Source organism: Rhinolophus sinicus, linkage group LG03 (assembly GCF_036562045.2).
Source record: "Rhinolophus sinicus isolate RSC01 linkage group LG03, ASM3656204v1, whole genome shotgun sequence".
Classification (NCBI taxonomy): Eukaryota; Metazoa; Chordata; class Mammalia; order Chiroptera; family Rhinolophidae; genus Rhinolophus; species Rhinolophus sinicus.
In genome coordinates, this window is record NC_133753.1 from 53,412,410 (window position 1) to 53,438,959 (window position 26,550).

At 34.6% G+C, this 26,550-nt stretch overlaps 2 protein-coding genes across 7 annotated transcripts in view; one reads left to right on the top strand and one right to left on the bottom strand.

The window, feature by feature from the left end:
• CCPG1 (cell cycle progression 1) overlaps nucleotides 1–17,755 on the top strand; it is a 33,878-nt gene extending 16,123 nt beyond the window's left edge. For 3 of the 5 annotated variants that reach the window (XM_074327717.1, XM_074327716.1, XM_019732271.2), the window contains 7 exons: nucleotides 52–128; nucleotides 1,581–1,785; nucleotides 3,803–3,898; nucleotides 5,669–5,920; nucleotides 10,756–10,877; nucleotides 13,302–14,710; nucleotides 16,988–17,755. In XM_074327717.1, the coding sequence (XP_074183818.1) occupies nucleotides 52–128; nucleotides 1,581–1,785; nucleotides 3,803–3,898; nucleotides 5,669–5,920; nucleotides 10,756–10,877; nucleotides 13,302–14,710; nucleotides 16,988–17,177 (2,351 nt within the window). In that variant the 3' untranslated portion in view covers nucleotides 17,178–17,755. The remainder of the gene's footprint in view (nucleotides 1–51; nucleotides 129–1,580; nucleotides 1,786–3,802; nucleotides 3,899–5,668; nucleotides 5,921–10,755; nucleotides 10,878–13,301; nucleotides 14,711–16,987) is intronic. The other 2 variants (XM_074327718.1, XM_019732275.2) reach the window with 1 other exon arrangement.
• PIGB (phosphatidylinositol glycan anchor biosynthesis class B) overlaps nucleotides 17,742–26,550 on the bottom strand; it is a 28,693-nt gene continuing 19,884 nt past the window's right edge. For both annotated transcript variants that reach the window (XM_019732276.2, XM_019732278.2), the window contains exons 10-12: nucleotides 20,545–20,758; nucleotides 19,241–19,421; nucleotides 17,742–18,152 (exon numbers count right to left, since the gene is read on the bottom strand). In XM_019732276.2, the coding sequence (XP_019587835.1) occupies nucleotides 18,015–18,152; nucleotides 19,241–19,421; nucleotides 20,545–20,758 (533 nt within the window). In that variant the 3' untranslated portion in view covers nucleotides 17,742–18,014. The remainder of the gene's footprint in view (nucleotides 18,153–19,240; nucleotides 19,422–20,544; nucleotides 20,759–26,550) is intronic.

Below are 26,550 nucleotides of genomic sequence, written 5' to 3' on the forward strand. Positions count from 1 at the left end.
TATGTAGACTGCCAAAGTAATAAAGTGTAATTCAGTTTTGCTTTATATCAGAGAGAAGCGAAAATGGCACAATGTTAGTGGGAGAAACTGCTTATCCAGTTTTGGAGGAAACGAAGTCAGCACTTGAGGTAAACTTGTGTTTAATGGAAATGGAATAAACTGTGGAAATATGATAAACATAGAGAATACTAATTAAAACTTCCGTTTATAGTTATGCATTCTTTTGAATTATAAACAATTTTCATTTAAAATTTTGAGATTCCATAGATTGGTCATTTTTAAGGTTTTTAAAGTCAGCCTCTATTTTAACTCCTGATTGAGATGCCTTTTAATTTAGAAAAGTAATTTCTTGGTAATATGTTAAAGACTTATTCATTTAACCTCTAACATAATTTTCTCTTTTTTTCCGAATATAATTTTCTTTGGAAATAGGTTGCATTCTTTTTTTTTTTTTTCCCCTGAGTTTATTCACTTTTTTTTTTTTTTTTAAACATATGACCTTTTTTTTTTTTTTTCAATTTGTTGTCCTTTCAGTCTTAGTTGTGGAGGGCGCAGCTCAGCTCTAGGTCCAGTTGCCGTTGCTAGTTGCAGGGAGCACAGCCCACCATTCCTTGCGGGAGTCGAACCGGCAACCTTGTGGTTGAGAGGATGCGCTCTAACCAACTGAGCCATCTGGGAGCTCAGTGGCAGCTCAGTTCAAGGTGCTGTGTTCAATTTTAGTTGCAGGGGGCAGAGCCCACCATCCCTTGCGGGAGTCAAGGAATTGAACTGGCAACCTTGTGGTTGAGAGCCCGCGCTCCAACCAACAACTGAGCCATCTGGGAGGCAGCTCAGCTCAAGGTGCCGTGTTCAATCTTAGTTGCAGGGGGCAGAGCCCACCATCCCTTGCGGGACTCGAGGAATTGAACTGGCAACCTTGTGGTTGAGAGCCCACTGGCCCATGTGGGAATCGAACCGGCAGCCTTCGGAGTTAGGAGCACGGCGCTCTAACCGCCTGAGCCACCGGGCCGGCCAATAGGTTGCATTCTTGAATTAAATTGAGAAATTAAGCTAATGGGGTTCATATCTAAAATGAAGGTTAGTTTTTAAAACTAAGAGCAAACTGAATCTTATCCTTTAGTGTTTACTGGACTTCTAGGTAAAACTAGGTAGCTGGATGATTTTTACAGGTCTTAGCTGTTGAAGTTTATTACATCCATAACCAGGAAAATTTTATCAGTCTTTTATGGGCTCCCTGACTACAGTTTCACTGAAGTAAACCCATGGAACTTATAAAGAAATCCTCTCCATTCTGTAGTCATTGGGTGGTAAAGGTGGGCTTAACTTCTGCAGTCCACCAGGAGTAGGCAGAAGTTTGATGTAATTCTGAGAGAGTCACCAAGGGGTTTGATTGTGTTTTCAAACTAAAAGATGAAGCTACTATTGAGTAATCTTTTCCTAATGGACAGGATTCCTATCTTTTATTTTAAGCCCAAATTATCATACTGCCTAAGTACCATTATACACTTTGAACTGTGTAGAAAATATAAGGCCCTTAAATAATTGTTGAACTTACTGTCTCTGAAATTATGATTCTTTAGGGAGAGGAAGAAAAGTCACCTGAAGACAATGTCTATTTTGGAACTGTCAGTGATGATTCTGATATTGTTACCCTTGAGCCACCTAAGTTAGAAGAAATTGGAAATCAAGAAGAAGCTATAATTGTTAAAGAAGCACAGAGTCCAGAAGACTTTAACATGGGCTCTTCCTCTAGCAGCCAGTATACATTCTGTCAGCCAGAAACTGGTAAGAACTATCAAAGAATACACTGATAAGAGACTTAAAGAGTCCTGTGACCACATTTTATATAGTGGCTTGTTTTCTAGCCCTAAATCTCAAGTTTTGATTATATTTTAATAAAACTGAAGACATTTTTTGTAAAATCTACTGTTATAGTTACTGTTTTCCTGTACCCTAGGGCCTAGAGCATAGTCCTTTGTTAAGACAATAAATACCATCTCTCTATCATTAAGTCTTATTAAAAGATAAAAAAAAAAAAAGCTTCAAGGAGGTATGTTAATGTCTCAAACATTTCAAACAAAATACACGTGACATTTTTGAGGTCTTTGAGAGTGGGAGATTGACTCATTATGCCTAAAGGCAGGAGAATGTTAAGATTTTTACCTACAATGGTATAAATTTTATATTATAGAAATAGTGAAAGAAAACTTATTGAAGTCTTTCAGGTTTACTCAATTATTAGTTACTCAGCAAACATTTACTGAGTGCTACCAAGTGCCAAACAGGCTTCAAGGAACTGGGCGTACAGCAGCATCCCAAAGCCCTGAACTTTGGATCATTCATTTCAGACTGAGTTATGAAAATGTGCCTGTTGTAAGTCACGTTCTGTTCAGACAGAATCCATTGGAGGTTAAAATGTGAGTTATTGAACTAATTCCGGTCTCGAGTTCTTTGGCTCAGTTTTAGGGACATATATAACATCTTTCAACATGATAGAAATATTTTTAGACACAAGTTACTGGAAAATATAACAAGCTTGTAATTAACCCACAGTTATAACTTAAGTGTAAATTGTGGGAGAGACACCTTAGAACACTGCTCGTGATTCCAAGAATTTCCTAATTTGATGCAAAAACACGAACATGTAGTATCTGTTTCAGATCATTTCCCTAAAATTTATCATTCTTGAATATTTACATTTGCCAGAAGCAGACAATGGAATTTCTCTTACTGAAGTTTAAGCTAGCTAAAAATCTCTACTGGACATTTTATTATCTCATTTAATGATGAGTTATTTTCAGTTAGTAGTTAGTTTGCCTATGAACAAGAGCTTGAAAGTACTTTATTCCAGTGTTTAAATACTCATCTGGCATTCTTAATGGTCACAGAGAATCTTCAGCCTTGGCCAGAACAGTATATGTTTATTTACGAGGGCTAATGTAATTGATTTTAGAACCCATTTTTGGTCATTGAACTTTATTTTTTTAAATCTAGGATTTGTGCTATTCAAGTACTCCTTTTTTTCTTTCCTTCTTTTTTTAAAGACTGTGCTGGTTTGAGAATATCAGTAGGCCAGAAAAGGTAGTGAAATGAAGCAGGAGTATTGCAGAAAGGTCCAAGCAGACATTTAAGAAATTGACAGTAAACATACTGTTAATATTTTTTAGAAACTTGGATACTTCTGAGCATGTTATTCTGATTTTTACCTCCTTCTGAATTTGGACTTGGGAATTTTACAGATTCAGTTAATAGAAATATTTTATTAGGTATATTTTTGTCCATTGCTATCCCTCCAAAAGGAATTAATTATTTCAATAAAGAAAATGTGAAAAAATAATAAAAAATTACGTTGGACTATGTTGAAAAAAAGTATATATAAAATCAGTTGCCCAGAGGTTTTTTCTTTCCTTTACCCCACATTTTTCTTGGTTTGTTAATTTCTTGCTACCCATTGCTTGCTTATTTTGTTTGTTCCTAGCCCTTTCTTCTCCATCTCTATAGGATTTTAATTTCAAATTTTTCTTCTTCTCAATTAGATTATTGTGACAGTAATCTTTTGTTGATTTAAGAATACTCCCCACTCCCTTCATATGAACCTCTCCTCCCTGAAGAAAGCAAAGTTGGTAGTTGTAGAAAAGTTTGTATTGCATATGTTTTTGAAAAAGGCATGATTGTTAGATTTTGATGGAGCACAGATAACAATGTTAAGTGATCATTAAAATAAGTATTTTCAATTCTAGTTTTCCTTTTTATTCTTTATAATAAAGCTTTATACATCTTTTTTCCTGTTTATTCACAAAAGAAAGATGGTGGGAGAAGATGTGGAAGATTCCTGAATGGATAAGGGGATGGGATGATCAGCTGAAACACCACGTTCCTAGCCAACTCACTTTCCAAGGTTGTGTGACTAAATCTACCAGCTTCTCTAGAGCTGAGTGTGCCTAGTCACAATTACTATTTACTTAGTGCTTTAAAGATCTCTTGTCAGCTATGATACTCTAAACAGGTGTTCAAAATTGATCTTGTGATAAAGCTGGCTAAGCTTATTGCATGCCTTTGCATTGCTTGCATCTTGGACTGTGGGCCAAATTAAGCTTTAAAAGACATTTAAAAATAAAAATATTTCAGCTATCATGTATGGGTTAAAAAGATGGAAGCATTAGATAAGGATGTGGATTTACTAATACAGGTTAGGCTGGTTTGTTTACTTAGAATATATAATGAAGACAATATGTTAATGTAGAACTGCAAGTTTATTTAAGAGATTTTGACAAATGGTTTGTTTTTACATTTACCCATCTTAATACTGTTAGAAAGTCTGACTTAAATACTCCAGCTATGATCATGAATGCCTCTGTATTATGTAATGCTCTGTTTAAGTCTTCCTTTCTTTCTCTTTGTCCAAGAAATGTAACCTCACAGCTGAGGCGACGGCATCTTGGAAAAACTAATGATCAAGAATAACCAGATAAACATGATGGGCATAAGGGTCATGACCAAAAGATCTCTCAGTGGCATCTGTGTCACTCAATATTAGGAACATTCATTCATTCAGTAGTGCCTTCTGTCTCTGTGTCTGTTATCACTGTGAAAGTTCACTGAGTCCTCCATGATCCTTCTTTAAAAAGTGTTGCCTAACCTAAGTCACCAGCTTTCCTGTGGCATGGGTATCCTGTTTTCTGAAGAACTGTTTTGCTTTTTTGAAGCATGAATGTTTGTTTTGGAGCTCTGTGTATCAAATTCAAGTTCACATTTTGTCCTTTTAGTGCTTTTTTTCCTTCTAACTGGCCTGTGGAAATTATTACTGAGTCATCTAATCTGTGTCAACGTAGTTTATTGACATATGGAACAGTATTAACAGATTATACATTTGAAAAAACTGAAGGTGATTTTTTCCAGTGGATATGTTTCCAGGACTTGAGATTTCTTGTGAAATTTTTTTTTTTCAATTTGTTGTTTACTATTCTTTTCATAAAGGAGCAGCACCAGACTAGTCCTTAATATCGAAGATAGCTGTTGTGTCACTTCCTCATGCTGACATATTTACTAGAGGGTAAAATTAATAACCTTCTAGTAAGAGTGGCAGTTGAAGGGAAGGACTCATCTGACTTCTGGAAACCTGTGTTAAACTGTAGTGCTTTGAACCTTGATTGTGGGCTCATAGAATGGAAGGGAAACTAGAGTCCAAATACACCCAAGAAACTTTTGGTAGTTACTGTATTTTGTAAGTCACAGGAACTTGTATACGTCCCTGTGCTCCTTAATTAGTTGAGTTTAAAATAACCTCTGTTCGAAACAATGAAGAGATACAGGTGTTTTTTTTTTTTTTCCTTTCTAGAAATACTATTTGTTTATGGCCCTAATAGCAAATAAATTTAATAGACTATGAGAATGATTGTTCTAATGATATAAACTACAAGAGAGGTTTAGAAAAAATAGACCTTTAAAGGCACAGAATATAGTTAACAGATTCTTATGTATCACAGTTGAAATCTGTTTATGTTTTGGCATTATGTTTACAAACTTGAAAGCTTGAGTTTTTGTTTGTGTTTTGGCTGTCTTCTGTAAAAAAGGCATGTAGGGATGGCATTGATTATTCTAAATCACATTCACTGGGAAAGTTTTCTAAAATTTTTAATATTTATCTACATTTTTCTTTTTAAAATAGTATTTTCATCTCAGCCTAGTGATGACGAATCAAGTAGTGATGAAACCACTCATCAGCCCAGTCCTGCCTGTAGACGACGCCGTGCTAGGAAGAAGACTATTTCTAGTTCAGAATCAGAAGAACGAATACTCACTGAACAAGAAACTGAACCCCCTAAAGAGTTGTGTAAACGCCAATTCAGTAGTGGTCTCAATAAATGTGTTATACTTGCTCTGGTGATTGCAATCAGCATGGGATTTGGACATTTCTATGGTAAGTATTTGAAAATTTGTTAATGCATATACTGATGGCATAGAGTAGAAGCACTTACTAAGAGGAGTCATTAAATATATGACTTTGGAAAGCTCACAGCTTGTTTGAGCCTATCTCACAAAGCTGTTTTCACTTAAATTAGGCAGTTTTATTTAAGAAATGTAGGAATTACTAGCATGTATTTTTTTTTAAAGGAAAAGATTGGAAGATTAAAAATCTGAAATGCTTACCATGAAGCAAATCATTTTAATTTATAATCACAATTAAACTAGTTTTAACTGTGACTTGATTAGGAGGATTATTTAAATCCCGGTTGAAATAGTTACAATTGAAATATCACAATAATTGGTGCTCATTATTTCTTTCTACAGGTTTCATGCAAGCTTTATATTTTGTGACGTTCTTGGCTGCTTCCATGATTCATGTGAATTGAGAATTTGTTTCATAGTTTAGCGTTATATTTTGCTCACTATTATTCTTGTTAGTGTTTATGTACATTGATTATCTTCTTAATGCAAATCCTTTAAAAGTCCTGGGTGAAAAGAGGAAGAATATTACTTTTCATTTGGGAGCCTAACTATTAAATCTTATTTTAGGTGTATATTTATACAAAGATGAGCGTGTTTGAGAACTGAACATTTACACTCTTTGCTTTATTAGAATTTCTAAAAAAAAAAAAAAAAAAACGCTTTATAAAGAAATGTCTAGATCTTGTCAACTTCACAAATTTCAGTCTGCCTTATGTTAACTACTTTTAAGATTTTTCTGCCTGTGTAATCTAGTTTAACTTTCTGAAATATTCCTGTTTGGCTAGCTCCTTTTACCAATGTGTTACCTTATGTAAAGACTGAAGAATTACGTGTACCCTATATTGATTTGTGGAAAAGATACATTAGTCAACGTAAATAATATTAGAGTAAACTTAATGAAGACACAATACTTGTTTTAAGTCAGTTAGTAAAATGTGCTGCTGCTTGTATTTTATATTAATAAAAATAAGTTTTCAGACTCCTGGAAGATGCCTGCTTCAATTTGATACTGAGATAACTTTTTGTTTTGTATCCTTCCTTGAAATCTGTTGTAATGAGAGTTGACTTGAAATATATATTTAACTTTGTTTATTATCTAGCTGAAGCAAATGTGTGAATGTGTTTTTTGAGCATGATTTTTTTCCCCCACAGGTAAACGAGGTAACAGACGAAAAGGTCTTATCTTAATTTAAATTTTTTTCCTACTAAAAATAAAATTGGACAGTGATTTAATGTTAATCCAAACTCCACTAAAACCTCACCAATTGCATGACCTTTAAGTATTTTGTAGAAAGATCAGTTTAGAGAGGACTGCTTTTAAAATTGAGAAATTATTGCTGTTATTTAGGATTTTGGTTACTTGTAAAATTTACTTTAATATTTAAGTAAACATTTTCCTGTACTTTTTCAAATTAGCTTTTCAGAATATGAAAAGACTGGGTAATATAATGTGAAGTAGGTCTATATAATAATGAGATTGGCTCAATGAACATACAAAAACTTTCCTGAATGATTTAGCTATTCAAGGTCACTATTTAAAGGATTTCATGTAAATTCTTAATTCTGGCACTAATCTCAACACTTTAAGAGCTCTTTAGAGTTGACTTCAGAGCCAGTTTGAATTTCTCATGCACCTTGGAGTCATTCATTGCACTCCCGTAATCAGTCATTTCCTGTATTTTGCTGTGTATAATGTGCACTTTTTTACCCAAGCTTGTGAGGGAAAAATAAGGATGAGCATATATAAGTTAGTACTAATTCTGTATCTATATAAATGTTTTTAATTCTTTTATTTATGCTTATGAGTTAAAAGTGTAACTCTAGAAATCAGTAACGATATCCGTATGCAAAATAATATCCTGAAATACGATTATCGGTTTTGTTGAATTTATGACGAACTTGCAACGACAAAGAGTTCTTGGCTATCTATGATGCATAAATATTGTAAATTTGTTACCAGTACATAAAATTTCTTGTACCTTGTATCTGTTCTTGTGTCATGTAATTATTTGTTACATAAAATTTCTTGTACCACAATATGTTAAAAAATAAATGCTAAAATTCATTTATAGTACAAAAAACAAGTACCTGAATGTAAACAAGTAAAAATCTGAAGTGAAAAATTAAAATGAAAGTTTTCCCTGAAAGTTTGGCACAAAAACATGGGTGTGCATTATACACAGGAATGCAGTATACATGGCAAAATACCTTACTTTAATCATTTAACAAAAATGTAATACTAAGTGAGTCACTTAGAACATTCACCAATCTTGGCTTCGTGTAAATTTGGAGTTTCAGATCTATCCTGGAAAGAAGAGAAAACTGGTATGACTGAGGATAGTAAAAGAATTGTACTATAGGTATTTGGGACTGCTTTGGGTTCTGAAAGTACTTACAGAAGTTTAAAGAAAAATCTTCATGTATGAAGCACCTACCGATCTTCCTTACTTTTTCTTTGCTCATAGACTATCCATATTCTAAATCATCAGTGGAGTTCAGTTGATTCGGTTTTCTCAAGAAGTTGCTTTACATATTGATAGCCTGCCCTGCTCTTCAGACAAGATAACAATATAAGTAGGTGCTACATTATGTAGCATGGATATAGATTATAGCTCAAATGCTATACTTATGAGTCATCCTGGAGCTGGTAGGATTTGAGTTGTGTCTGGTTTTATTTTGCTGATGCTAGGTGGAAGGAAAGAGGAACATTCCGGTAATGGAGAATCTGATGACCTGAAAATAAACTTGGGTCGGTTTGGGAGTAGTGAGAAGACTGCCTGGTCTATAGCAAAATTGACATTTAGAAATAATGGAGTATAAATTTGGAATCTGTGGGATGCTATTATATTATAAAACATCTTGGAATCTGGGTAGGAGAGTCTGATTTGTAGAGTGACCAGTAATTTTAAGAGGAAAAGTACAGGAAGGAAAATGGTATGGGAAAAAATCAGAACAGTCAGCTGGGAGGTTTTGTAATTTTGATATTCAGTGATGAGGCCCTTAACAATTACAGTGATGGTGGGGACGGAGAGAAGGTTGAGGAAATAGGGGACAGTGAAATAATGAAGGATAACGGCTTTGAACTGGGATACATGAGCTATCGGTGGTTTATTTTTTAAATTGAAAGAAGGTGTGGGTAGCTGCTTTACTTTTGGAAGTGGGGGTGTTACTGGAAAAAGTTTTGTTAGATGATAGATGGTGAGCTAGTTTGGTTTGTTTTTACCTAGCTTTATTCTAGAATGGTTTAGAGCAGCTGTTGAAGTTCGATTTTTTTTTTTTTTTCATGAAGATGCCCAACAGGCAGCTAGATATATTGGCTGGAAGCTCTGGTGAGGTTAGGACTCTATCTGCAGAAGCCTTACAGCAGTGACAGCAAAAACTGACAGTGTTAAAGTGATTAATACAGGTGGGCTTGTACACATGACCAGAAGGCCAAAGATGGTGCTTTGGGCAGTAACACTTTATAGTTAGGCAGCTGAAGATGTAGGGGAAGAGAACGAAAAACCAACAGTGAGATTGATAAAGGCTACACAGAGACACTCATCAAATAAATGCTATGTAGTAGCATTGCCAGTTCAGATCTCAACACCTGGTTTTAGGTTATTTTCCAGTGGCCAAAGGAATTCATTCAAAAGAGATCGATTTTCTGTCACTCTGAGAACCACAGATGTATTTATTTCAACATTTAAAAATATCTGGATTCTGTTGAGTAATATTGAAACATATTTGCCATGCTTTTATAAATCAGAAAATTTAAGGAAGGAAATGAATACTAACAATATCAGCTGTTAAGTGGTAACCGTTGTCTAATTTGGCAAAAGTTTTTAGTATTTTTCAATGTGTATTGAAATTAAAAATTAAATTTTTTAGCAGTAAGAGAAGAAATAGTAAACTATTCTTATATCCTTTCGTCACAAAATTCTGTGATAGCTTTACGTAATGCCATGCCACTCAGTAGATGTAGTATTAAGGTTGTCATGCTTTTTGCCTTATTTTCGATTTAGTGTTTTGTTTTTCTCTCATGCATGAAGCATGTTGTAGCAGCATATGAACAGCATGTGTTGGCAAATTAACATTTTGATTTTTTAAGGTGAAAATATAGAGTGTCCTAGTGGGTTTAAGATTCCTTTATCACTGCTGGGATAGAGACAGTAGTACTTTAGTACAGACCTAACCGGTGCAGGATTCTTAAAAGATTTGGCTTTGAGAATAGTGGGTAGTCACAATTAGCCAATTATTTTCCTTGCTATACCTCTTGAGTTTGTATTACATCATTCAGGCAAGATACAGTGAGAAAAAAATAGACATTTTTGTTTTTATAATCTGTTAACAGACTTCATGGTTTCTCTTTTTCTGTCTGGGGGAATGTAACACTTTATGTACCTCAGAGATCCCTCAAAAACAACCATCTTGAGTGCCTTCAATATAGTAAGATAAAAACATTACATAGATTGTTTTCTTTGTTAGGGTAATGTGGGCTGGCTTGTTTGAACCAAAAGGATAGTGAACTGCTTAAATATTTCTGGGTGTATGCTAAATAAAATAAAAAAATATATTAACCTACTTGTCCTGTTTTATTACATTAACATACCTCCACCACCACTTGATAAATGACACCATGATGTTTTACTTATTCTTGTTTATATATTCAGAATTTATAGAGAACTGTGAAATGCTGATATTTTTAAGAAAATGATCCTGTCTAGATTAGTTAACTATATGCAGCTTAAATGTTTATTTTATATTTTAAAATATTGCTAATCATAACATTTATGTTATATGTCTAATGAAAATTTTTATTTTTAGGCACAATTCAGATTCAGGAGCGTCAACAGTTAGTCAGAAAGATACATGAAGATGAATTGAATGATATGAAGGATTATCTTTCCCAATGTCAACAGGAACAAGAGTCTGTTATAGATTATAAGGTGTGTATTACTGATAAATTTTATTTAAAAATAATTGTTAGCCAATAACTTTGCTATGCAGATACAAGTACAGTGGAGATTAGTAAATCAGTAATAATATTGATAATTGTTGATTGACTACTTGCTATATCCTAGTCACTTTTGTGAGTATCTCACATACAGTATTTCTCTTATTTCTCACCACAGTCCTATGAATTGAGTAAGTATTAACTTCATTTTTAAAGACTGGAAAGAGGTTCAAAAAAGTTAAGTAACTTTCCCAAGGCTAGTAACTAGCAGAGCTGAATTTAATTCCATTTATATGACTTTGAAGATGTTAGTACTAATCACTTATAATTAACATTTTAAATTGATTTTTTTATATATATATATATACATGTAAACCATTGTTATTAGTAATTTCATTTTTACAGAGCTGAGCAGAACATTTTTCAGTGAGAGAAAGAGAAGTAGAGTTTGTAGCCTAAGCTCTTCCCTTAAGCAAGGAAAATAACGAACATTTTTCCTCTAGTTTCTTATTAGTTCTGATGGAAGACAGATCATGTTATATTTTCCTACCTAAAACTCCCCTAAGCCTCCAGCAGGACTGTATTGTTCATTCTGTCCAGTTGCCTAATATGTTTGTGGGTTTATGAGGACCAGCAACATAGCTGGTCTCCTATCTAGTTCTACCCTGGGAAAGGGTGTAGGTATTGTAGAGAAACTTAGGGAAGGAAAGTAAACTGTTCCTTTTTCCTTCAATTCCCCCAAATTTCCTTCACACTTAATTTATGTATGTATCCCTTATAGGGTTATGATTACATTTGTTTGGAAGACAGAATCTCACTTGATGTCTGAATTGTATTGTTTAGAGAGGGACTGCTGAGGTTAATTGTAAATCGTGTAGCTTTTCCTACCTTGATCAGATGATATTTTCAAACGAGTAACCATCTTCTTCTTCCACTCTGGTTTCTAGTTCCATAGACTATTATTGGCTTTTAGGAGACTGGGCCTGCACAGATCTTTACTGAGTCAGATCTTGCAGAGCTCTTGTTAAGTGTAGCTGTTAAATGTAGTTTGGATTTTGAAGATCTTCATGGAAGACCTGCCCAGGATGTGCTTATCAGTCACTTAATTCAAGAATATGGCATTTACTGGCTATGGAATATTGTGCCCTCCGGTCATTCTGTGGCCTCCTGTGCATTTAAGTATAATGCCTCTGTTGTATTCCACAGGCTACTTCTGTTGGGTAGATGAAACTTGTTTTCCCTCACACTGCAGATGAAATGACTGTAATGAAACTTGAAATTTCTCTGAAGATTAATGAGCCATCCATTTCAGATAGTTATTTTTCAAGTAGAAAATACTCTCACTCTCTTAAAAGACTTTTTAAAAAAAAAAAAAATTCTGAAAATCTGGTATTTTTCTGATCTGATTCAAATGGGATAGGCATATCTGTGGTAAATTAAGCAAAATTTAATTATTATTTTCTGATTTATACATAAGATATTTTAACTGACCAGATAGGCTATAACCATTAACCTGTAGAAACATTAATTTCTTGCTGTTTTGGTTAAGTTTGTTACTAGTACATACATTGAAAGAAAAATCAGACCACTCGAGGCTACCTTGAACTGCAACAAAATTCTGTAAACCTGGTTGAACATGATTTCTTGTATCAGGATGTTGACCTTGGAATTATATTGCTAATCTGGTAACAGTTTCTTCCGAAGATTATTTGAAATTGGGGGAATTAGTTATAAATGTTACCAAGACTCAGTCCTCTAAAGGGCAGGAGAAATTATATGATATACCAAAATTTACTTGGAGGTATTAATTTACATAGGACTAAGATGTTTCAAATGGGACAAAGATTATTGAAAAATTTTTCCTTCTAAGAATGCAGTGAATATAAAAAGAATATTTTGAAGCCTAAAGTCATCTCTAGCTGTAATTCTACTTTTAAAGATAACCTCCCTCACCCAAGGATCCGAGAAGCCTTGTAGTCCTGTTTAAGGTCTCTCTTGGAGCCTTCTCAGGAGAGATTGGAGTCCTGTAGTCAACAGAAGACCTATCTCCTTTTCTCCTAACTTCTAAATGGGCCTAGACCAGTAAAGATTTCATACGACTATGGGAAACACTAACCAGAAGTACCCCATCTCTGTTTTTAGAATCTTAGGGGTAAACCAAATTCTAGCTAATTTTTTCCTGCCTTTAAATTCTTTGAACATGCTATGTTCTTACTTTGATGTAGCTCTTTGCTGTGTATTTTCTTGCATATGAACCTTGTATTTTCCAATTTTTTTCTATACTGATAAAACTACATAAAGGATAGTCTCTGCAGAAATAGACACTAAGCATTTATGCAGTGTTTGTTACATCTTAAAGATTTAAATTCAGCTTTTAAAGCACTTGACATTTTTCTTCTCTTTCAAAAAAATTTAGTCACTGAAGGAAAACCTTGCAAGATGTTGGACCCTTACTGAAGCAGAGAAGATGTCCTTTGAAACTCAGAAAAAGAACCTTGATACAGAAAATGAGTATTTAAGAATATCTCTGGAGAAGGAAGAAAAAGCCTTGTCTTCATTGCAGGACGAGTTAAGGAAACTAAGAGAACAGATTAGGATATTGGAAGATAAAGGGACAAGTACTGAATTAGTTACAGAAAATCAGAAACTTAAGCAGCATTTGAAAGAAGAAAAGCAGAAAACATACAGCTTCCTTAATCAAAGGGAGACTCTATTGGCAGAAGCAAAGATGCTAAGGAGGGAACTGGAGAGAGAACGACTAAAAACCATGGCTTTAAGGGTGGAACTTCAGCAGTTAAGCGCTAGTCAGTCATATGGCAACCCAGACTCTCCCAATGTATTGACTGAGAAAAAGGAAGTAGAAAAATTACGTGAAAGACTCACTGAGCTGGAGCGGAAGCTAAACTTTGAACAGCAGCGTTCTGATTTGTGGGAAAGACTATATATTGAGGCAAAAGATCAAAATGGAAAACAAGAAACTGATGGAAAAAAGAAAGGGAGTAGAGGAAACCACAGGGCTAAAAATAAGTCAAAGGAAACTCTTTTGGGTTCAGTTAAGGAAACATTTGATGCCATGAAGAATTCTACCAAGGAGTTTGTGAGACATCATAAAGAAAAAATTAAGCAGGCTAAAGAAGCTGTGAAAGAAAATCTGAAAAAATTCTCAGATTCAGTTAAATCCACTTTCAGGCATTTCAAAGACACCACCAAGAATATCTTTGATGAAAAGGGCAGTAAAAGATTTGGTGCTACAAAAGAAGGAGCAGCTAAAAAACCAACAGTTTTTAGTGAATATTTACATCCACAGTATAAGGCACGTACACAAAACCAGAATAGTAGAGGCCCTACTGTGCAAAGAGAGGGAAGGAAAGAAAAGCCAATTCACTTTGAAGAATTCGGAAAAAACACAAATTCACAGAAATGCAGTGCTGAGCATGGCTGTAGTGAAAATTACAATTCTTTCAGAAAGGCTTGTTCTGGTGTATTTGAATGTGCTCAACAGGAGTCCATTAACCTTTTTAATATGAAAGTGTTGAATCCTGTAAGGATAGATGAATTTAGAGAGTTAATGGAAAGGTACTTACTAGAAAAACTGCATAGTTTTCATCATTGGAAAGAACTTGATCAATTCATCAATAAGTTTTTCATACATGGTGTCTTTATACATGATCAGAAGCTCTTCACTGACTTTGTTAATGATGTTAAAGATTATCTTAAAGACATGAAGGAATACCAAGTAGATAATGATGGAGTGTTTGAGAAGTTCGATGGATATATATACAGATACTTCTTTGGTCACACTTTTCCCCCTCCATATGGACCCAGGTCGGTTTATATAGCACCATGTTATTATAATAGTTTTTAACAGTTTATAGATTGGATAGCATTTTATCATTTGATAAGTTTCTTGGAATGTTACTATTTGTAAAGTACTTTTTTTTTTAAAAAAAGTACTATTTGTAAAAGTACTTTATTGCCAGAAAATTTAGAATAAATTAAATTGACAGATAATTTTAAGTTAATAGCTTATTAAAAACTGAAAATTTCATGTAATTGGTTTGACTTGAGCAAATGGTTTAATTTCTACCTTTAAAATCAGTTAAATATATATAAATCCTATTAGCCTATTGTTTTCATTTTAGTATATATGAAAAGATAGTCACCTTAAGTGAAATTATTTTCTTTTACTCTTAAATTTATTTACTTTGGGAGGTTGAGAGTGAACAATACTAATTTCATTCAGAACTCAGAAGAGCTCATATGTAACAATTTGGATGTCCCACATATTTTTATCTGTGTATTCCATTTACCAGCTAAATTATATTTAATACACTTAGTACAGAATTATTGTTAATAATGGAGAGGCATGAACCAAGAAGCAAACTTAGTAAGCCACAAGTTCTAACGTGTGTGCTTTATACATAACTTTAAAAAATAACTTTGTATCCATTGCTTATCAGCTTTATACTCTGTAACATGAAACTTGCCTAATTTTCAAACATTAGCAGTATTTTTATTTTTGAGATAGTTATATATCTTTTTGAATAAATGTGTCTATAAAATAATGAGACTGATTCTGGTATTTTTAGTTGTTAACCAAATATTTAGTGCTTGTAATAAGCAAAGCACTGTGAGGCTGCCCTGAGGAAACAAATGAAAAATTCTAGCTGTAACGGAGTTCACAAGCTTTTGGAGAGTTAGATAAATTAATGAAATGGAGGTGTAGAGGCATAGTATATAGTGGCCTCAGTCTGGAGATGTTTGAATAGGCTTCATGAGTGAGGTGGCCTTTGAACTGAACTACTTTTTATAAACTGGCTTTTGAAGGAGAAATGATTTTGCCAGCTTGATAGGGTAGGACATTCTACTCAGAGGGAACTTTGGTTAAGAGATGTGAAGACATGCCACTTTAGGGAGGCCACGTAGTGCTAGAGTATGAATAGAAGAAAATACTCAGATCGTGAAAACCTCATTTAATGCTCAAAGACTTGCTTTGTTGCATTTTGGATCGCTGGCAGCAGCCTGGACGATTGGTTGGGAAGGGTGAGGTTAGGAGCTAGAAGGTGGTCTTTAAAACAATACAGACATGATCTGATCAGTAGGAGTGGAAAGGAGAAGATCGATTTGAATAACATATACTGTAGTAAGTAAAATTGGTAGTATTTATGAAAGATGTAGAAAGTAACATTGATTTCCAGATTTCTGAGTTGGGTCACTAGTTGGATAGTGATATCACTAAGCTAAGGAATGCCAGAGGTTTCGGGTAAGGGGAATTGGAAATGAGAATTGTGCTTGGAGGTACCTATTGACATCCAAACGGAGAGGATTAGTTGGCTATTAGTTATCATATGACTGTCTCTTTAGCCCAGACTCGGTAACAGAGACAGAGACAGAGACACTAAGCTGGAGGTTTTTAATAGACTCCTGGGGAACTCCAACGTCTAAGGGATTGTAAGAAAAGAAAGCTGAGAATGATAAGACCAGAGAGTGGCATGAAAATTCAGTGATCTCAAGTAAAAGATATAGGTGTGTCAAATGCTTAAGAAAAAACAAAAGACAAACATTCTTGGGGGAATTGGGTGGCCATAGGTGGTCTTGTGGACTGTTGTAAGTAGTGACAAGCCTGATGGCATTATGGACTATTTGTTTCAGTGAGTGACAGAGCTTGATTATAGAGGTTGAGGAAAGCAGTAAATGTTGACATTATGAACCTTAGCTGTAAGAGAAAAAGAGATTTTGTTGTATTTGTAAGAAATATGTATACATATTCCTGCTGAGGGATGAAGCCATTGTGGAGGGATTGATTTTTACAGGAAAGCGAGAAAAATAATGGAAACATATCTCATTATTTTATTATCACATTTGTTTTTTATCTGTTGTGTTTCCCTTTTTTGCCAGTAGTTATGTTTGTCTTTTTTTTTCCTATAGGATAAAAGTGTAATGATCTTTGGCATGGTTATACTAAGATTATACGTCAGATTAATTTAACATCCTTTTTCTGAGTGTTCAGATAATAGATTAATGGAGACAAACATTAAAATTGTTTCTTGTTTAAATAAATTTAACTCTAACATAGATGAAAAATGTGTTTACTGCTTTCAGTCGACCAGATAAAAAGCAACGTATGGTAAATATTGAAAACTCCAGGCATCGAAAACAAGAGCAGAAGCACCCTCAGCCACAACCTTATAAAAGGGAAGGTAAATGGCATAAATATGGTCGCACTAATGGAAGACACATGGCAAATCTTGAAATAGAATTGGGGCAGTTACCTTTTGATCCTAAATATTGACCATCATAATTAAGTTAAATTAGAAAATTGTAACATAAATGCTTTGTACAATGTTTTGTGTTGAAACTAAGATGAAATTATGAAGATAACAATGTCTTTTTTATCATTTCTAAGATCAGTTTGATGACTATATTATTACTCAGAAGCATCAAGCAAAAGCTTACTAACCTGCATTTTTCTGTAGTTTAGCTTTGCTGAATATTTTTTGGCACTGGAAATGTTGAACTGTAGTTTTAAGGAAGCCAGGCATGCAACAAATTGTGTGCATGAAATGAGACTTCCTTTCAGTGTATGAGATTAAAGCAGGCTCAAATCATACATGACAAAGTGTAATTAACACTGATATTTGTGTTAAATTTGCAGTAGAGCTTGAAATGAGTACATTGTGATGGAATTTCTTCTTTAACATTTTATAATCTTACTTTTGCTTCTTGTCTTTTTGTGGGTTCAAGAGCCCGTTGACTTGTGAAGAATTTGCTGCCTTCTTATGAGCTTGCTGACTTGTTCTGTTGTGAAATTTCTTGCACATATGAATATTGTGGAAGAAACAATAAAACTACGCCATGAGGAAAACTAAAGGTCTTTATTTAAAATCTGGCATTTTATGGTGTTAATATACGATTTTATCCTTTTTAGTGTTAATATACGATTTTATCCTTTTTGGTATTTTTCAAACATACATTTCCCAGTAGTACAATTTGGTAAAGCAGTTCATAGTGGTTTTTTGCTAGTTCCATGAATCTTACTCAGTGTTTACTAGAGTATTTTAAGCAGCATCTGAATATTTCTACCCAGCAGTACCTATTTCTCTGGGAAAACTAAACACAGTTCAGAATTTCATCTTCTGTTGAGTTTCCCTTTTAATTTCCGTTCATAGACGTATATGTGACTTCCAGTTCGACCCTCTGGCAAGTGAGTGTGGAAGAAAACAGCAGTTCTCTCGTAGTTTCTTGAAATTAGGAAAGCATTTATTTCCTAGAATTAAATAAACGTTTAAGTAAATAAAGGCTACATTTTGCTAAGTGCTGTTTCAAAAATTTTAGAATGGCTTTTTTTTAAATTAAAGTTTACTGGGGTGACAATTGTTAGTAAAGTTACATAGATTTCGGGTGTACAATTCCGTAATACATTATATCTCACATTGTGTGTTCACCACCCAGAGTCAGTTCTCTTTCCATCACCATATATTAGACCCCGTTTACTCTCTTCTAGAGCCCCCCTTCCCCCTTATCCTCTGGTAACCCCTAAACTATTGTGTATGTCTCTAAGTTTTTGTTCCTTCATTTGTTTGTCTTGTTCTTTTGTTGTTTTCAATTTTATATACTACATATCAGTGAAATGACATGGTTCTCTACCTTTTCTGTCTGACTTATTTTGCCTAGCATAATAATCTCAAGATCCATCCATGTTGTCACAAATGGTACTATTTCATCTTTTCTTACCGCCGAATAGTATTCCATTGTGTATATATACCACAACTTCTTTATTCAGAATGGCTTATTCTGATTTGCACCTCTACAACTTTTAAAAAATAAAAACAATGCAGTTTCTTATATTAACTCATGGTAAGTAATATATATTATATATATGAATATATATATTACATATATATACATATATATACACACACATCTATACATAACTCTCTATATATAGATATCTCTATATATATACAGAGGGTGCCAAAAAATGTATACACATTTAAAAAAGGAAAACTATTAAAATTGTAATACTCAATATATACCAATAACTAGATGAATACAAGACACGTTTGACTTCTGCAATTACAAGAGGTGCTCAAAGTGGTTACCATCAGTGTCCAGGCACTCTTGATTATGGCAAACTGCTTGAGCAACGCTGACCAAAGTGTCCACTTGTATACAAAATAGCACCCCCAGTATATATAAAAAACTAGGGCTGATTTTGACTAGGGTAAAAGACCAGTTACAAAATATGGGGGTTAAAATGGACCATAAAAAAGTTATGTTGTCTATTTACCTGAGTGTTTGCTAAACTTAAGGTGAAATAAAAATACCGTTTTCCCTTTTTTCATGTTTCCTTACCTCCTCCAAAACACTGAAGATGATCAAGTGAGTAGGCATTGTTGAATTGTTGGGAAATTCTTTATACAACCAGTTTAAGGGATTTAGATAAAATATATCTGCTTCATCAAGATACTGACTTTTTCCAGTCAGGTCTGGGGGACACTGGAGAAATCTCATTGGAAGTGGGTAGTGGACATGGCTATGAAAAGAAAGTTAACATTATTGTTAGAACAAGTTTTTTAAAAAAAGTGAAAGTTTTCGCATTTCTTTTAAGATACATCATGTTCACATAACAGAATATGAAGTTGGAATCTAAACTGAGTTCCAATTCAGGTGAAGAAGCAGGCCTTTAATGCAGTTTTCTCAAAGATGGAGAATCTGATCTTACACCATGTACCTGTGCAGCAGCAGCATTAACCCGCAAGTCCAAACTAAAGCAGGAAGCTCCATTTCAAGGTGGGAGGGTAGGTCAGCAGCTTGGGGGACTCAGTATTCTCTAACATTGGCATGGTCTTCCAGGAATGAAAGGGACCATTGGGACCAGGTAGTTACTTGTTAATAAGAGAGTAATTCCCCATAGGTTTATTTGGCGAGGGAGAAAACTGGTCACGAACCACAAAGGATTGTTGCTCTCTTCCCTTTCTGCTCTGGAAGGGGATGGATCACATCCTTAAATGACAAGTTTTTCCTGTGGGGTTTTTGTTTTTGTTCTTACTTATTTATATATGTTCACCGATTAACATCCAAATAAGTTGTGGGTTTATTAATGGCATAGAAAGACTAGGATATACATAAAAAAGATGGACTGATGAATTACGTCAGCATAGACCAGTTACTTGGACCATATTTATAACTTTGCCTCAGGAAAAATTTAAAAATACGTAACAGATACTTATTTTATTTACGAAATGCATAGTGTAACTTTACACTGACCTAATATTTCATGACTTTTACAATTTTGGAGATGAGGGTCTTGCTTCAAGGGGAAAGCAGAAACAACTGAGAAAAAGCTATCAGTAGTAAGATCAATGATAATTTCTTTACTAAGACTACCATCAAATAACCTATCAAATATTTTATACTATATTTAAATCAGATGATCTAAATGTAAGTTTAAATTTCTTTAAAAAAGGATATTAAAGTTAAAAGTATATGATTTTCATTGACATAGTTCAAATGGTTTTAAAAATTTATCAGTAAATAAATACGGAGTTTCAAATTTCTTATATTTGATCAATGGTCAATTTAAATCCAGGAATCTGAAAGGAATTTTAAAGTAGCTTCATTTTCTTAATAGCATATAGTGGAACAACTTTTATTACCTATAAAAAGGAGTAGAGTGGCAAGGCATCATTACAAATATGGAAGCTGCAGATTTGTGGGGATTGTTGTAACGGAGTTCTTGAATGTGAGTCATGACATCAAGAGTGCCTCGTTGATGAACTAAACCAGTATAGAGAGCGAGGAGCATATTTGATAAAAACAGGAAACTTAGAGCTGGTTTCTTCCATGTTTTCAGGTGATTTAGTGAATACCCTGCATGAAGGTAGACATGACATGTTTAATCAGAACACTGGCGATCTTGTTTTCTAGCTAAACAAATGTTCACTGCAAATACGTTTGTAATCTTTTGTGTAAGTAGCACAGCTATAATGCTGTTATGGACAAACAAGATACATGCAGTAGGTCATCTTTATAATTTCTCTGACCATTCCCTATCATTGTCCATGTTATCTAGGTCTTGACTTTCTTCTAGAAAAAGGAAAAGTGGAAAGATGGCTAGGGAGTCCAACAGACCCAGATTTGAATTCTTGCTCTGGCACACGCTGCTTTACTTTGCTGAGCATTAGCTTCCCCATCTGCAAACGGGATAACAGTACCTTTTCAAGTATTAGAAAAAAAGGTATGTCTAGTGCCTGTCCTGGTACAAAGTAGTTGCTAAATAAATAGGACTTTATGCCATTTATCCTCTTTAATCTCCCAAGCACCAGTAATGGACTGTACATACAAGTCTCAATAATTCTGGGGAAGTATAGCAGAATGTCCTCTTAGAGAAATATATCGCTGGGCTCCTGGGAGATTTTCAATATTCTCTATGAGTGGTGGCATGGATCTCTTTTTGCTAGAAGAAGAGGAATTGTTTCCACTATAGAGTTGGACAATTTGGAGATGCTGAACAGTTTTTTAATTTGTAAAAGTAATTCTTGCGTGTGGCAAAAAAACCCCAAAAATCTAGTAGAACAAACGGAAGGGTAAATGAAAAGTAAAAGTCCCTGTCCCCCTCCCATGGTTCTACTCTCTAGCAATAGCCACTGATAATGAACACAGTAGGATCTGTTGAAAATATCATCAAAGAACAGGCCTTTGCACTGGAAAAGACTAAGGTTATTAGTAAACTTTCTGAGATTAGGATCATATTCCACTTGCACTGTCTGTACCCACGGATCTAGATAATAGTTCTTTGGGAATCTGGGTACCCAGGGTCCAATCTATGGCTTGCCTGAAATTTTAGCACTAATTCCCACTGAGGCCAAGGCACATTTTCCATGACTGTACCTGGTTGACTGCTATCAGCTGTCTTAGCTTGGCTCAGTCACTAAAGATAATTGAACATGAATAAAATTTAGAACTTAAACCTAAATTTGTAATATTTTGGAGATGTAAATCCATTTTGAAATGGTAAAATTAGGAATGTACTAGAGAGAATGAGAACTAGAATTAGCTTTAGTAGAAATTGAGGTAGGATTCCCAAAATTCTGCCATCTAATAATTCCAGCCGCAGATACAAGACCAGCAAAAACAACTTGTAAGTAAAGTGCTTCCCTGGATTGACAGGAAAAACTAAATCTACCTAGTGGGCTCAAATTACAAGAAGCTACATTAAAACTTACTCCAGCAAGGCCCCAGAAGACAACTGCTCTCAGGTATATTCAAGTAAGTATACCATGGGCCTCTAAAGTGGTTCACTCATTAACAATTTGTTCCTTCACTAAAGGTTCATTTCAAGTTTTATCAGAGACTATATGGCATTAGGCATACAATGGTATAGGTGACTGATACAAAACTAGAATACAAGGTGGTGAATGTAATAAAAATGGCATTCTGGGTAGAATGCTGCAAGAAAATGTGCTTGTCTTCCCAGCTTCTTCAGTGCTGAGGTAGGTCTTTTAGGTAATGCTTGCATTACTTTGGGGTGATTTTCACTTTGAAGCTAGCTCATTTTAGGATGGATCCTTTCGGTGAGAAATGAATCTCCCTATTTAGAGAAATAAAATGTTGGGAAGAGAAGGAACAGTTGAACAGTTTTGAGTTTGAAGACTGAGGGTTTTCAAACCATGTGATATATCGAAGTTTCCCAAGGGGATTTCAGAAACTGGTGTTGCTACAAAGAGAGTTGGAAAGATACAGCTTGAATGCTAGACTGAGCCACAAGAGAAGCCTAGAGTCCATGGTTTTCTTATAGGGAAATAGTATGGTTTAATATTTAAAGAGGTAATTGACAAGATCATAATAGCTGCCATCCAGTAAGCCTACTTAATTGTACATATAAATAATAAGAGGAAGTTCTCATTAAAAGGATCCACCCTAAAATGAGCTAGCTTCAAGATGTGATAGTCACCACCATGTAACATAAGCATTACCTAACATGAAATGAGAACCCCCGCCCCAATTACTGGAGATTCTGGGAACACGTTTTCTATATGTCCTACAAAACCACTTACAGAATTCTTTCAGCCTCGTAATTTCCATGAGAACAAGGGTTTAGTATGAACCCTGGTGACTACATGTCAGAATGCAGACCTCTTCATTTTACAAAGTAGCTCTTACTAAATGTTAAATAACATCCCAGAATATTTAATTTGCTTCTGTTATCTGGGCCTACAAAAAGATATTTCAAAGTGTATACAAAAAATTTCTAGAAGAATTTATAAGAAAGTGATAATTATCTCTGGGGAGTGAGGCTAGATGATTAGAGGATGACACTGATGGTTGAGTTTTGTTTTGTTTTTTTTGTACCATGAATATGTATTTTATGTAATAAAAAATACACTGGTTTCTTATCAAATCACTCTCATCAGATTACTGTTAATAGTGTTTTAAATACTTTATGTCCCAGTTGACTACTGCTGGATGAAATCTAAAAACTTGAGTATATAAGAAGGTCCCTCATGAGTTGGCTCCTCCTTGACTCAGCCATATCTCCTATTTGTCATGATTTACCTTGATACACACAATCACGTTTTAAGTTTTGGATATATGTTAACCTATATTCTTCAGCAATGCTTCATGAGTTCCTTCTTACCCAGGTAAGGTTCATTGTAACGAAGAAGATGGGAAAGTTGGGGGCTGTACATTACTAATCCCATCAAACGGGTAGCAAGGATGCATCCTGGTTTGGCCAAGGACAATTAGAAAATCCAATGTTAAGAAAAAAATCTCTACCAATTAGAGGTATTTCTGAGTTAACATTTTCATTTTTAAATACTCTTTTGGGGAGCTGTGTCAACTTGATTTCAGTGTTTACAGGAGGAAAACATGGGGTGGTTTAATTCTGGAATGGATGTACAGAGGAATGGGAGGAGTCTCTGAAATATTAAAAGCCATAATGAGAGTATTGGGCACAGAGGGAGGTATCAAGAATTGCATGTTGCTACTTAGCTAAGGAAATAAGCTATATTTTCATCTTCCATAGTGAGAAGTCAATAGATAATACCAAAACCAAAGATCTTCAAGGGCGTTATTAGCATTTTATTTAGAGATAAATACCAAAATAACCATAGTGATTGCCTCTGGGGATGGGGAAATGGGAGAGAGGGAAGGGGAACCATTTTTTAAAAAAAACTATGGAATGGCTTTTGAAGCAATGTAGATAATGATTTTGATAAAATGATTAGCATATGGAAAAACTGGTCTTACCAAAGACAAGCAAGTCTGTGTTGGCCACTGTGGTAAAAAACAGACACCTAACTCAGAATTGATAGCAGGTGCTGGAAACACCAGCACAAATGACAGGTTCAGTCTAAGAATTTCATTGTTACTAGACCAATGGCACCTTTCTTTTACAGGTAAGGAAACTGAGGCTAAGTTCATTAAGGATCAGAGCTAATCACAGAAGGTATGTTTTCTAGAATTAAGTCTTATTTTTGGACTGGACTGACGGAAATTCAAATTAGGCAAGAAAAATGGCTGCAGTTATTCCTCCTCTTGTATCCAGTCCCTACACAAGCCTAAAGTTCATTTCTCATCTCTTGAATTTGGCCTGGGTTTGTGACTTGCTCTGACCAAAAGAATGTGATGCAAGTGACAGTGTGCCAGTTCTGTGTTTGGGCCTCACTGGGTCTTGCACTCTCCCTCTCCTCTTGGAACCTGCCTACACACACGAAGTGAACAAGCCCCAGCTCACCTTTGGAAAGGAAGAGCACATAGAAGAGCTGAGGTAACTCTTATAGCCAGCTGAACCCCAAACGAGAGGGCCCAGCTTAAGTCAGTAGAGCTGTGTACCCCATCTGCAGCTGATTACATTTGCATAAAGAACTCAGTGGAGATGAGAACTGCCCAGCTGAACTATAATCTTGTAAGTAAAAGCAAATTAAGTTTTAAGACACTAAATTTTGAGGTGGCTTGTTACACAGCAATTGCCAATAGAGTTCTCATGTTTATATAAAATCAGGTTAAAATGGGTCACAATAGGATAAAACTGACGTTTGAAGTACAGTGTAACTCAAGATTTCAGGTAGTTAGATTCAAAACTGAGCTATTTAAAATACCAAGAACTCCAAAGAGAGCTGCTGTTATCTGATACTGTACCTGAATATGCAAAGACTTCTATCTAGGTGAGCTCACCACTTAATTGGTCCTATTGTTGGAACCAGTTGGCATTAAACAGTTCTGACTTTTAATAGAAGTGCGAGTCTCCTAAGAATCAGAATCTCTTGGCTCACTCAAGAATCTTGGGTATATGTATCTGAAGGATAAGATCACATCCTGTGAGAATGTCAGGAGTTTTGGTGAGTATCAGTTCTATAGAGATTGTTCTGAGTGGACACAAGATGGAAGAAAGGCTTATTCTTGTCCATTACAAGAGGATCTCTTCAACCCTCATCAGCATTTTGTCTAAATCTTTGGGAGTGGGAACAAAGGGTTACAGATGCAATCTTTTGGGCTGGGAATGAGGATCAAAGAACAGTCTTTCCCTAAAACACATTGTGAAGACACAGAAGTGGAATGCTGGAAAATCCCAGATTATAAAAATGGAATCAAAATAACTTCCTAAATTCACTTACATACACACACACACACACACACACGTATTCTAGGCTGGCAGTGCTCACTTGGGCAGAAACCAAAACTCAAGATGTAAAAAAGAAAAAATATGAAGTGATCCATGAATAAATTCGCTCTGGTAAATGGGCCCAGTATTCTTAAGACTTGCCAAATAGTTGTTAGATATCTATATTTTTATATGTGCCTGCATTTGTATATAAAGTAACACTAAATGACATAAATTAACTTTGGTTTCAGCACTACAGATGGATAAATATATAGATGTGTATGTACCTAAATTGATGAGAATGTCAGCTCTGTAGGCGATAATATAAACTTGGTCAAAGAAGGCTGCTTAACTCTATGGGTTGTTTGGAGTTTTTTTCGTTTTGTTTTTTTTAAGTAAAAAGCTTGATACCATTAACTCCCTTGCTTTTCCCTGTCTCTAGAAATGAGTTGATTACTCATTTCTTCCTTCCCAGTCTAGTGATTTTTTTTTCAGTGATTAATATTTGAAGGGAACCAATAGTCATTTATTCTGAATTGAAGTTAATAAAGTTTCAATTCATAATTTTCCCAAACTAACCAATGTAAAAAATTCATATTTTCGAGAGCTGAGTAATATAAAACTTTAGAAGTAACATTTAAAAAAATTATTGCAGAAATGATGGAGAAAAGGCCAAAATAAAATTAGGTGTTAATCACTCTTAAAAATGGCATACGCATTAGAGTGAGTCTTAAAGCATTAAAAACTGGTTTCAACAGCTATAAATATATTTTCATTTGTGGAATGAAGAACTTTATAGTTTAACCATAAACTGAAAGTAGCTACTCTAAAATAGACATATTCCATCACTTTTTAGTGAGAGATTTCTAATAGCCAGGAACACCATCACCAAAAGGTGCTTTGGATATTGGATCTTTATGATTTTATCTCATTTTACAGGATACAGGAAAAAGGATATTTAGGCTGCAAAAAGAAAAGACTGCAATATAATTATTTTGTAATTAAGAAATAGTTATTTTTGCCTATTTGAAAATTGTATTTTAGAATTTAATGAGCT